This window comes from Alligator sinensis, unplaced genomic scaffold (genome assembly GCF_000455745.1).
Source record: "Alligator sinensis unplaced genomic scaffold, ASM45574v1 scaffold534_1, whole genome shotgun sequence".
NCBI classification, from domain to species: domain Eukaryota; kingdom Metazoa; phylum Chordata; order Crocodylia; family Alligatoridae; genus Alligator; species Alligator sinensis.
Genome location: NW_005842050.1, coordinates 460,023 through 472,684, shown reverse-complemented (window position 1 = coordinate 472,684; position 12,662 = coordinate 460,023). Strand labels below are relative to the sequence as shown.

General features: G+C 41.8%; 1 protein-coding gene across 1 annotated transcript in view; it reads left to right on the top strand.

Moving 5' to 3' along the window:
• CATSPERE (catsper channel auxiliary subunit epsilon) overlaps positions 1-9,752 on the top strand; it is a gene marked incomplete at its 5' end in the record, with an annotated part of 85,626 nt that extends 75,874 nt beyond the window's left edge. Inside the window, 6 exons of the mRNA XM_014519584.2 lie at positions 64-143; positions 806-905; positions 2,376-2,468; positions 3,501-3,658; positions 6,708-6,761; positions 8,460-9,752. Coding sequence (XP_014375070.2) covers positions 64-143; positions 806-905; positions 2,376-2,468; positions 3,501-3,658; positions 6,708-6,761; positions 8,460-8,646 — 672 coding nt within the window. The remainder of the gene's footprint in view (positions 1-63; positions 144-805; positions 906-2,375; positions 2,469-3,500; positions 3,659-6,707; positions 6,762-8,459) is intronic.
• Positions 9,753-12,662: the final 2,910 nt, after the last annotated feature.

The window sequence follows — 12,662 nt, the reverse complement described above, 5'->3', positions numbered from 1 at the left end:
CTATTTTGATATATCTGCATATTATGTCATGAAATACAACATATTAATACAGCTTTTTTTTAGGTGACAGATTATGATTGGGATAAATATGGCTGTCTAATGGAGGTTTACTATAGAGATCCTTTTCGCCCTGAAATTGCTTTGTAAGTACAATATCGTATAGCAAGAGGCAGATACCTTCCCCAAGGCTGTATAGTGCTGTGAAGCTGCAAAAATACAGCTTCAGTCCAATGGTGAGCATTACGTTAGTAAATATCAATGTTCTGTAAGCCCAGGAAGGAGGATCTACATAAAGAGCACTTATATATATGCAGGCCCAAAACCTGCACTGACGTGCTCAGTTAATCGAGTCCGCTGGAGTGTGCTAATTAGCACGCTCCAGCAGCCTCAGGGTCACATTTATTCAGCATCCCTGTGCTTCAAAATGGCGGCGGGGGGGGATTTAACTAACATTTGTCAAAGGAGCTTTAAACAGCCCCTGCTGCCCTTTTTGAAGTGCAGGATGCTAAGAGCATGAGATGCTGCAGGCTCTTTAATTATTGCTGCTCCCCTTCCCCCCACCCCAGCACATGTAAAGATGGCCAGAGATCCTTTGGTCTCATCCATGTTGCTGCCCTCTCTTTGTCTCAATTCACAGTTATGCAGGGACCCCTGAAACACCTTACCCGTCCTTCACTCTTCTTGCACATAAATACCTTATTGTCCATGATTCTCTCCGTAGCCATGGATTCAAAGGCAGGATTTGTCCATTGGTGTGCTGTTGCTTTTATTCATTGACATTGCAGTTATCTTTTATTTTTTACAGATATGATGGCAACACATTTGTTAAAATGGTTGAGGCAAATTATATTTTATGGGAGATTAAAGGTAGAACTGACTTTGGATACAACTCATCTATGGGAGATGTAAGCCTCCTTTTGTTTAGATGACATTTTTAAATATATCAGATGTAGAATTGGATAGACACAAAGTTTGCCCTTTTTATTTATGTTTACTTTTCTAACTAAGTATAAATAAACTGACAGCTACTCTTTGAAGGGAAGTATTAAGTCACAGGTTTCACTACTTACACATTTTTACCATGTTATTTACTGGTTTTACCAGCATAGATTGTTCAAAATAAATTGCGTGAACCATCAAAATTAAAAGATAATTAAAGAGAAGACAAAAAAGGAAGAAAATACATGGCAATGAGTCAAAAAGTGAACCATGAAAATCACCTTGACTTTTAGTCTATGTTCTTGTGTTTGTGGACAATATATGTGAATAGCTATTTGCTATATGTGACTAGCACATGGCATCCATATGGCTCTTAAAGCAAAATTCTGTGAAGAATATAGCTGTGCAAATTAAATGTAACTGAAAGCAAAATAATGCCTTGATTTTTAGACAGAGTGACAAAGTTTACAGGCTATTAGGGACAGGTCATGCTGTGAAAGCAACATGGGGAAAGCTCGACAATAGAAGCAGGACTGTGAAGCTTTCTGAGCAAGTGCCCTAACCACTCAGCTATTGGGCTGAGACATGGGAGGCTTCTTCTCTGGAGTCTAACACCTGCTAGTAGTGGGTTTCCAGCTGTTTACATTTTCATGCTGCGGAGACTCATTCATGTCCACAACACTGGCACATACATAGTTGTGCTGACTACTGCATGTGCTCAGTGTGTGCGCACATGCTTACGCATCCATTTTACCAGCATTAAAATTACTACCTGCATATATGGCACGTTTGGCACTTAAGCAGCTAAACAACTGACCCTTAGATTCTCAAACCCCTTGCTCAAGTGAACCCAAATATAGACCCCTACACCTTGCACCCTCCATGAAGTAAATAAAACGTTAAGACAATTCAAGTGATTTTAGAGCACTTAGGACAGTTGATCTTTAAATTACTGAATTCTCACTATTAACTACAGTAGAGTTAGGGCCTGCCTACAGTGATTAATGAAGGAGGACAAGTGGGGGTCACTGTCCTACTCATTCTTTTTTAATGCCATAACCTTTCCTCAGTGCTTCACTATATAGGTCCCTTTTTTTAAAGCACATATTGCTTTTGTGGTGCCAACTCCAGACAGAATTCAGTGCAATATTGTAGCTGCTTCTGAGGGCTATAAGTCCACCCATTGTCATTCTTTACCAGCATAATATTTTTGCAACCAGTTTACTACTACAGGCATAATCTTCTCCTTTTAATATTTAATTCTCTTAAAATTGTACCTGGGTACTTTCACCTTAGAAGCTATAAGAGAAATATACATAAAATAGATTGAAACACAATGCCATGCTGTACTCATGTATACACTGCACTGCTACCATCAGCTGATTCACATACACAGAGGCTAATATCATTTTTGTGTATTTTGTATTTTTTAACAGGTAGGCTGTTCACGTGAAGCACAGAATTGGTTTTCACTGCTTGAGAACCATAAAAATCAAGAAATTGAATTAGATGATATTTGGGGGCCACAGGTAGGAAGTTACATTTTTAGAAATAACTTATTAATAATATGAATATATTTTTCAGTTATCCAGTTTGCACTGGATAAACAATTAAATATTTCTCAGGGAGAAGGAAACGTAAACTAAGAACAGCTGCTTTCATATCTGTATACCAGCCTTAGAGTACTTTCTTTTAAAAGTTCTAAAATTACTTGAAAATGTTAACTACCATATTTGACAGTATTTTCCTTACTATTTGAGATGTTATTTCTGCCATTTTCAGAAAAGATTATTATTGAGACATTTACGTAAGTTTCTAACTTTCAGAATAAGTATTTATTGTACCATCTGAGAGAAGACAATAGTTACTTTTGCTCTTGGCTGACCAGAATCCCATTGGAAATTCGGTCCCTCCTAAGACCCCCTACCAGTGCTAATAATGCAAGGTACATAGGAGCCATGGCCTCAAGTCTCATTTTCTCCATCCTAGCCTATGTAGCTGGCTGAATGTGGGGAAGGAGAGTATACTGTACAGACTTCAAAGAGTTACTACCTTGCCGTATATACCCAAGAATTTCTTCTGTGGACTTCAACCATAATGTGACCTCTCCATGCCCCTTCAGACTTAGGGAAGGTACTGTCCTAAGTATGCATTATTGCTTTGAAATATTTTTGAGGCTTATTCATTTTCTATTTATTTTATATTTTGTCTGCCAATCTTGGTTTATTGTACTTGGATCTGGAAACCAATAAGGCAGATCAATAAATCGCCTAATAAGTTTTCTGCACTCAGTAGAAATGCAGTTAGTTAAAGGAATTTTGTTGTTGTTGTTGTTCTGGCTAGATTTGGTTTCCCCTTATCCTGCTATCAAAAGAAAAAGACAGTCAGAAACGGAGTACTTTAGTTAGTCTCTAACTGGTGTATGCTTATTGAATCCTCATGTACTTATCTTTTTTTTTTTAGCTGTCACAAATCCAGAACCCTGTATGTGGGGGTCTGTTTCTAACTGGTTTTCAAAAATAGCCCAAAAGATAACAAAACTCTTTTTTGTTTCTGTTTAGAATTATAACTCCTGTTTTGAGTTCTCACATGAAAACCTGCAAGACCTATCTCAGCAGTATCACATTTTAAACCGCTCTGGTTCAAATTCGCTCATTTGGAACATGGAACAGTCTGGCATTTATGTGTTCAAAGTGAAGATACTGGATCCAAACTTCAGGTTAGCTCTTCATTTTTGCAACATGAAAAGTTTATTTTAATGGTTGATTTAGGACAAAAATGATTAAAAAATACTGCCTATTGACATTTTAAAAATAATTTTGCTTAAGATATACTTTGATCTTAGAAGTTCTTGTTATTTTCCAATACACATAGCTAAAATTGAATACAGTTCAGATACAGTTTTGAAAATCCGCCACCTTTTCTTATTTCAGCTAATAATATTCCTGCTTAAATTCTTAGTCATCTCTCTCCTAGGCTGTTTTCAAGCCAGTCAGTTGGCTGGTCAAAAAATGTCAAATGATTGGTCAATTGACTGTCTGTTAGTTGACCACAGTTAAAAATTGTCAAACATTTCCTGAAACTGAGAATACCCTTGTGTAGGTGGTGATTGTTGTTTATTTGTTTCATTATGTCATCTTCTAGCAAGAGCAGAAGTGAGGGGTCCTTGCCCCTCAGTCCTGTGGAAGTTAAGACAGACACATACACACACGCTCTCACTGTCACAGGAGCAGGCACCTCCTGTCCTGCTCCTCTCTCCTGAGTTTTTCCTTTCCCCTAATTAAGCCATGTGAGGCTGAAGACTTATTTGTTATGCAAACAAGTGGGCACATCTACACATGCATTAACGCACTTAGTTAATACACATGAAATATAGTACCTCAGGGCATTTTTACAAGTGCTCTGGGAGGCATGGAGGGGCTGCTTTAATTAGTGAGCTGTGCTAATTAAAAGGGCCCAAGCGTCACATGTATCAGTGTCTCCAGTGCCAAAAAATGGCAGTGGGGCACTTTCAATTAAAGCTCATTGAATGAGCTTTAGTACAAAGTGCCTCGCCACCATTTTTTGGCGCAGGGACGCTGATACACGTGATGCTAGTCTGCTCTGACGCACTGGATTTCCAGTTCCCTGAACGTCTATAGGAAACTTCCATTGTGAGGTACTAAGAAAATGTGCGTTAGCCTGTCTTAATGCACAGTAACTAAAGAGCATGGGTTTTAAGTGATGTTTAATGCACATTAGCCTATTTTAATGCGCATTAACTAAATAGCACTTTTTTTAGTGATGTGTTAATGTGCATTAAAGTAGACTAATGCATATGAAAGCACACATGTCGAGGTGCCCAGTGATAGCAGGATTAAGCCCAGAGGAGCAACAAGCTTTTAGTAGCTTTTGCAATTTTTAAAGGATATAGAAAAACAAGCAATTCTGACAGAAGTAGCAAACTATCAAGCAAAAATCAGCCAAGTCAGTTATAAAACAATGTGGAATGCAATCCCAGTAATTGAACGAAAAAAGTTTACTCCTTCATTATGGTGGAAAGGGTTATGTCTTCTTGGCAGTTTGGCTATAGTGGCAGAAATGCATTTAACACTTCCATGCACTAATGAATGTACAGAACAAAATTGGTCATTTTGGGGAGTCAACCATTCAGAAACCAGAAATAGACTAAAGATGTCTGCTGCTGGGAAGATGGTGACCATGTATCACAGTTTAAGATAAGAAAAGAAAATGGAAGAGGAAATGTGGACTCAATATTCAGACTAAGAGAAAGACAGATATGCCAATGATGATGAAGATGTAGACAATGCAGTTGAAGTTAATGAAGACAATACAAAGTGAAATGATTGAAGAGTTGGCTTTTTGCCTACTTAGGATTTAACGGTTGATTTTTGTCTTGTAGAGTTGCCAGGTGTGTTTTATTTTTATTTATTTATTTTTTAATTTTGTTATTTTATAACTATTTGGAGTGACCCTGGATTTCCAGAATAAAAGCCAAAGAGAAGATGAACTCTTCAGTCTTGATTATTGTTCACATTTATACTTGCCTAGCATCATTAGTTATAATAATTCATTACAGCTTTTTTCAGAGTTGTATTTCATTGGTTCACAATAACAGCTAACTAATGCTTTTGTAACTAACATTAAATCTCATACCTATTGAACATGAAAGGCACTCTCTTTACTTTTCTAATAAACTGATGCTTTAAATATTTGACCATTATTTGACAATATTTGACCAATCAATTGATCCAGTACTTTTTGGCCAAATACCTAACCCTACATTCTTCCTACTTTTACAGAATGGAAAGTGAAATCTTTCTATCTCTATGAAATGGAAGGCAAAAGCCCCTTAGCCCAGCAGTTTGTTAACTGAAGCCTCAGGATCACTTTTTAGTCTCTCTAACATTGACATAAACCTGGGATGCGAGTCAAACCAGGCTTTTTCTAAAATGAGTCTGTAAAAATGGTATATCCTTACCTAATAGGTTTGTTCTTTGTGTGTGTGTGTATCCGAGCTTCAGTTTCACTGAGAGAGGCTGAATTAGACTGTATTCCTTCTTTTACATCAAGACAGTAATTTCTTAAGGTCTAATTTCCTTTAGAAAATTCTGCCAGCAAAACTTTGTGTGTGTAGAGTCAAAGTCCCTTTGTGGAAACAAAACCCACCACTATGTTGGCAATTACTTCAACTCTGCCAAGTGAAATAAGGCTCCTACTGCCACCAACCAGCTGCCTGAAGGCATGTGTTGACACCTGACTTCAGCTGACTGTTACAGTCCGCCAACATCTGGTGCATGGAGAATGTGCAGCCAGTAGTATACTACTAACTTGGTGTCCTAGTTTATCATACCTGTGCCCTGATTATTCTCATTACACCAAAACACATTTTTCAAAGCTGTTCTAACCTGTACTGGGGCTCTAGAAGCTACCAGTATTTCAGACACTGTAGAGGGAGTAGTCATCTCCCTTTTGGTCTTATGCCAGCCCTAGTGCAATTATTGGGATAAAATTCACCTAATGTATTTTTTCCCAAATGGGAAGAATATCAGAATCCATGTATAAATGCTCCCAAATCATCACTGTCAAAAAAAAAGTGACCTCCAGTATACCGATATTACACTGCATCTTGACAGTTGCGTATAAATACAAATTTTTTGTAATAATCTGAATGTGATAATCAACTTTTAAATACAGGTTGTTATTAAGTACATAAAGCAATATGGACATGAGAAGGTTTCTTATCATTTTTATTTTTTTAATTTCAGTTTTTGTGACTTGAAAACATTCTTTGCAGTCCATACATATGGCATAGTAGAAAGGTAATTGCTAGTACATATAACTAAATATGATTTTGTTGTTAATATATATATATATAGCCAAAAAAATGTATATCATAGCATTTTACAAAAACATAAGGTAACACAATTTATTTGCAGATATATCCCAAAGAAAGACATGAAAACTTAAAAAAATTGTTTAGGCTTTTGTAATTTTGCTGGAAGTACTTGTGGCTGGGAAGTGCCTGCCATCTTGCCAGAGCTAGTTCTGAGTTCCATACCATGTGCCAATTGATCTATTGATCTTCCAAAATCCACAGGTGTTGGCCTTCCTTGCAGAGGCCCTGTCACATCTACCCACCAACTCTCATTAGCTATGCTATTGCAGAAATCATTTTGCCAGAGGCTCCCTACAAACCCATAGAGTTTGTATGGATGGAAATGAGAGTGCAATTTGGCTTCTATTGTATTTTGCACCCAAATTCAGTGAATCAACTTGACCACACTTCCAACTTCTATCAACCTACCATATTTACTCAAATCTAAGATGGGTAAATACTGTAGTGGGAGGCAGGCAGCTGCTGCAGCTGTGACTCCAGCCTTGACCCAGGCTTAGGGTCAGAGTCAGAGCCAAAGTCACTGCCCTACTGCCTCTGCCCCTGCAGCCTCTGCCCCTCTACCTCCCCTTCACTGCTCCTTACCCTCCAGCTCTGGCCTCACTCCAGCCTGGGGTCCAGAGCATATGGTTACTGCAGGCCCTGCCTGGCCACACAACAGTAATGGCACCAGCTCTAGCCCCAACTCCAAACTATAGCTACTGCCACTACAACCACTGCTGCATTGCTGGGTGAGGGCCAGAGGATAAGCAGCAATTGGGGAGGGGTGCCAGGCCATGGGGAAGAGCAAAAGTAGCAGCAGAGAGGAGATGGTTGAAGGAGCAGATGGGGCAGGCAGAGGTGGGACAAGTGGGGGCAAGTATTGGGGGTGTCAGCATGGGGGGGCAAGTGGCAGAGTGGGCAGGAACCACAGGAGGGCAAATGGTGGGGTAGGCAGCAAGGGGAAAGTGTAGGTAAGCCAGGGGCAGGGATCAGGCTACTTGACACCCTTCCTACCTGCTCCCTACTGTTGCTTGCCCCACTGCAGCAGTGGGAAGACAAATTTAAGATGACCTTCTAATAATTAGATTCTATACATGGAAAATTATAATAAATGTATACATTTTCCATTATAGAATCTCATTATTGTGGGGATTGTCTTAAATTCAAAGTAATCTTGCATTCAGGTAAGTATGGTAGGTAATAAGCGCTTTGAGTTAATATCCAAATTCAAAACTTGATCCTGATCATATAATACAGTAAATTTAATTCCAGTTTAAGCAGTAACTCCTGGTTTTACATTAACACTTTTGTACATCTTTGGAACAAGTAAAATTTGTAAAACCAGAATGAACTATTTAAAGAGCACCTACTATTGTCACTTTCTATCAAAGAATAAAGTGTTAGATCTTGGTCCCACTAAAATCAACAGGAGCCTGCCATTGACTTCTGTAGAATATCACTTGGATTTTGCTATTGATTTTTATCATCAGGACCAGCAGGAACAAAATAAAAACTTAAACACTCAGTTTTATATTGCATTAGCATGCAGTTAATATGATGTCTGGGATATTTCTTACTAAATAAAGGGAGGATTTGCAAATTGCCTATATTTATTGTTAATCCTGTTTCTTTTATATTTCAGTCCTGACATTGCCAAGACCATTATGTTTTCAATCTTTGTACTGTCCCTGTTTTTGGGTATACTTGTCTTAAGCTACTTCAAATATGCAAGGATTTTTCAGACACTCAGATACGTTGATCCACTGCCATTCCCTTCCTTGCAAAATCATACAAAAGAGTCATCACAGGGCTTAAAGAAGGACCAATAACCTATTTACTTACTGTATAGGTGGCATTCTATATATAGAAATTATAAGAACACTGTAATGTTTAAAATAATTTAAGTATGGTTGGATTAAGTGTTGTTTTCATAAGCAGCTTTCCACATAATAAAACTAGCATGGTTAATATGTTATGTTTCCAGTTTGAGGGACATAAATTATGCTCTTATTCATTTCTTAAACCCATCTTTCCCCGGGAGCATCCAGTAAGCAGTATCTCCTCTTCACCAATATAGGTCAACCATGTTGCTTTTTTCAAATAACTCTCAAGACCAGATCATCCGCTGGGGTAAAATGGAGCTGTTCCACTGTGTAATCCATTTACACCTTCTGATTATCTGGACCTGAGATTTAAACAATTCCTTATATTTTGAACAGATGAGACCCTCATTTAAAAATATTTTTCAGAACCTTGGTAGATAAGACTGCTTTTAAAGTATTCTGACAACTGTGATTCTAATGCCTGTGTATTGTATTTTTATAGCAAATAGTAGACACAGCTCTGACAATGTGACCACAATTTTTGTACAAAAATATTGACTGTAATTTAGAGTCCCGTTAAAACTTGAAAGAACTTAGCTGTTCAAAAAAATCATATATCTTTCATCTAAGTGGTATACTTTGGAAAACTTCAAAAGAGGATCAATTCACATCACCTATCAAAGCTTAATAAATCCAGACACAGCAAACTTTATATTTCCATAATTATCCTAACAAGTTATGTATGAAGAATTATATTGTTTAAGAATGCACTAGATTTTATATTCTTGAAGGAATTTTACTCATATAGTTTTTAATTGGTGCTTAATAAATGTTAATTCATTCAGTAAAAATGTAGAGTTGGCAGAAGTTATCATCTGTTTTAACAGATAAACTTACAAGCATCAAACCTGATGTAGCAATTAAAAATTGTAACTAATATTTGAATACATTTTCATAGTTCCACTTGAGGATATATTTCCATGGCTAGCCAAAGTTTTCTAGTTTTCAAAGTGAGTGATTTGAAGAGTTTATATTGTTCATTGCATGTTTTAATTGGAATAATATGCTTAATGTTACAAATCCACATTCATATTTAATAAATAAAAAGTTGAACCTACAAACAAATTTTATTCACTTTGGTTCATAAAAGGTGTGTCTACATGAGATGCTGTATTGTATAGAAGACTAATGTACTGCACAGTAAATCATCACCATCTACATGTGCCGCACAGTAGATTAGTCTTCTACACGGTTGCCTACTACCTGTAGTCTATTCATTGTACAGTAACTACTGCACAGTAGCACACATGTAGACTGCTGACTGGGAGCAAATTGTTTCTGGTCAGCCCAGACAGCAGGGAGTGGGGAAACTGTCCCTTCCCCTTGGCAGCTGCATCCATGGGGCTGGGAAAATGTCCCCTCCCCCAGCTGTTGGGTCAGGGCATAGGGCTGGGAAGCAGCAGCTAAGGGAGGGGATATTTCCCTCAGATTAGGGCAAGGGACTGGGAGGCAGCTGCCCTGGAGGCAGGACAGTTTCCTCCACCCCCTGGAGACCAGGACCTGACTCCGGCACCCTCTGCCAGCCTGGGGCTAGCTTGAAGCCCCCCCTGACTGCTCTAGTGAGGCACAGCAGGGCTGAAGTAGCTCTGCACTGAACTGCTCCCAACGGGCACATGTGTAGATGCCTTACCAAGGAAACTTTACTGTGCAGTAAGCTTACAGTGCAGGGGTAGGCAATGTTTTTTGGCCAGAGTGCCAAAAAACACCACAATGCCTACCTTGGAAGGTGCTGGAGGGCTGGCATGCCAGAAAAACAAAATGAGGGCAGGGGGTACATGGCAGGATGCCCTGCTTGTGCCCCTTGCCCCCACCCAAAGTCCCTGCCCCCCGGCCCTGACTCTGTGGGTGTCAGCAGCTACCCCGGCTCTGGGTAGCTGCTGGAGCGAAAGCTGTTCCCAGCAGGGTTTGAAGCATCCCAGCTGCCTGCTGGGAGAAGCCCGGGCTCCCAGCTGGCAGCAGCTACCCAGAGTCGGGGCCAGCTACAGCCGGGAGGCTACAAACGGCTGTGCTGAGCTCCAGAGCCACGACATCAGCTCCATACCGGCGTGTGCACCCGCGCACTGGATCAGGTGGTGGGGGAGGGGCCTGAGGCAGCACAGCCCTGGTCTCTCCCCCACTCCCAGCACAGAGCTGGTGACAGGGCTCCAGAGCCCGGCACAGCTGTTTGTAGCCAGCCTGGGCTCTGGGCAGCTGCAGCAAGCAATGGGCAGGCTGCAAACAGCTGTGCTGAGCTCCACAGCTCTGGCATCAGCTCCATGTGCACAACTAAGGGCAAGTGTAGATAGCATGCTAGATGGATAGAAGGAACACAGAGCAGGTGCCAACTGCCAAGTTGTTCTTTGAGTGATTGCACATCTCTTCTACTCTAGTAGTGTGCCTTTGCACTCATCAGAAAGCTTGCTGTGGCAGTGTTCATCAGGCAGTGTCTACGCCTGATGTCTCCTTGTGCATCCCTTAATACTATAAAGGGAAGAGATGCTCTGACCTTTCTTTCATTCTTTTTCAGTGTCTATGGTTGAGTTATTATTCCCTGTGTGCTCTTTTTAACATTCTCAACAACTTCTGTAGTATAAATTAATATGCAGTAATAACAGTTAATTAGATGGTTACTACTGGTTATATTTATTTTTCTTCTTATCACTGAAGGGATTTACGTTCTGTTTATTCAGGGCTGTTCTGCTCAGGCCTTCATAATGCAGAAGTCCCTGGGTTTCAGATATTGTCCTACTTTTGAAGTACTGATATACATTAATGATCCCTGTATACTCTGCTCAAGATGCCTTGATATGGGACATATCAAAGAAAAATACAGTGTTTGCAGAGCCTTTAAGAGGAGTACTCAAAAGTCCCAGAAGGCATGCTTTGAGGGATTAGTTCTTCAATTCATCTATGGGCGCGTCCAGATGAGTGTGCACATGCCTCTTGCCCCATCTCAAACCCCTTTGAGGCGGGGCAAGAGGCATGTGCAGGAACAAAAAAATGTCCAGGGGTCTAAAAAAACCGCTCCGCAGAAAAGCCAAGCAAGGCACAGTCCCAGACTGTGCAACTGAGTCAATCCTCCAAAAGAGATGCTCCAGTGTTGGCCAGAGCATCTCTTTGGTTCTCCTGCTGCCTCCGGCCCCCAGCGCTGTCCAAGGTAAGTGGGGGTGGGGGGCATTCATGGGTGTGGGTGGGTGAGGGGTGGCAGGGAGATGTGGGGGGGGTTGGGGGAGTGGTGGGGGGATGTCCCCAGGGCTGCAGGGGGTGAGGACCCAGTCCAGCCCTGTGCGGCTCGCTAGTCCAGCTTTGCACCAGAGCGGGCCACAGAACCCGTGCCTCTTGGAGCTGTGTGACCTGCTCCAGTGCAAAGCTGGGCTAGCAAGCCACACGGGGCTGGCCCAGGTCCTGCTGCATGCCCCCCCGCCTGCAGGCACAGCAGGGCAGAGGCAGGACCTGGTGCGGCGCATGGGGACCACGCACCACACCCAGCCAGGTCCCTCCGGCCCTGGGGCCCTCTGCCACCCAGCTGGGCCGGGCCATGGTGGCAGAACCTGGCGCAGCACGCGGGGGCTGCACGCCATGCCCAGCCAGGTCCTGCCACCCTTGGGGCCCCTCTGCTGCCTGGCCGGGCCATTCCCAAGGCAGAGGGGCCCCAAGGACAGCAGGACCCGGCTTGGTGCAGCACACGGTCCCCACGTGCTGTGCCAGGTCCTGCCACCATGGCCCAGCCTGGGTGGGCAGCAGAGAGGCCCCAGGGCCGGCAGAACCTGGCTGGGACCAACACGCGGTCCCCATGTGCCATGCTCTGTCCTGCCACCAAGGGCATGGCCTGGCCAGGTGGCAGATGGTCCCCAGGGCCGGCAGGATCTGGCTGGGCCCGGCACGTGGTTCCCACGTGCCATTCCAGGTCCTGCCACCATGACTCAGAGCACCCCACTCCCGCTGCTACTGCTAAAGGTAAGTTATGGGCCCTGGGTGGGGGT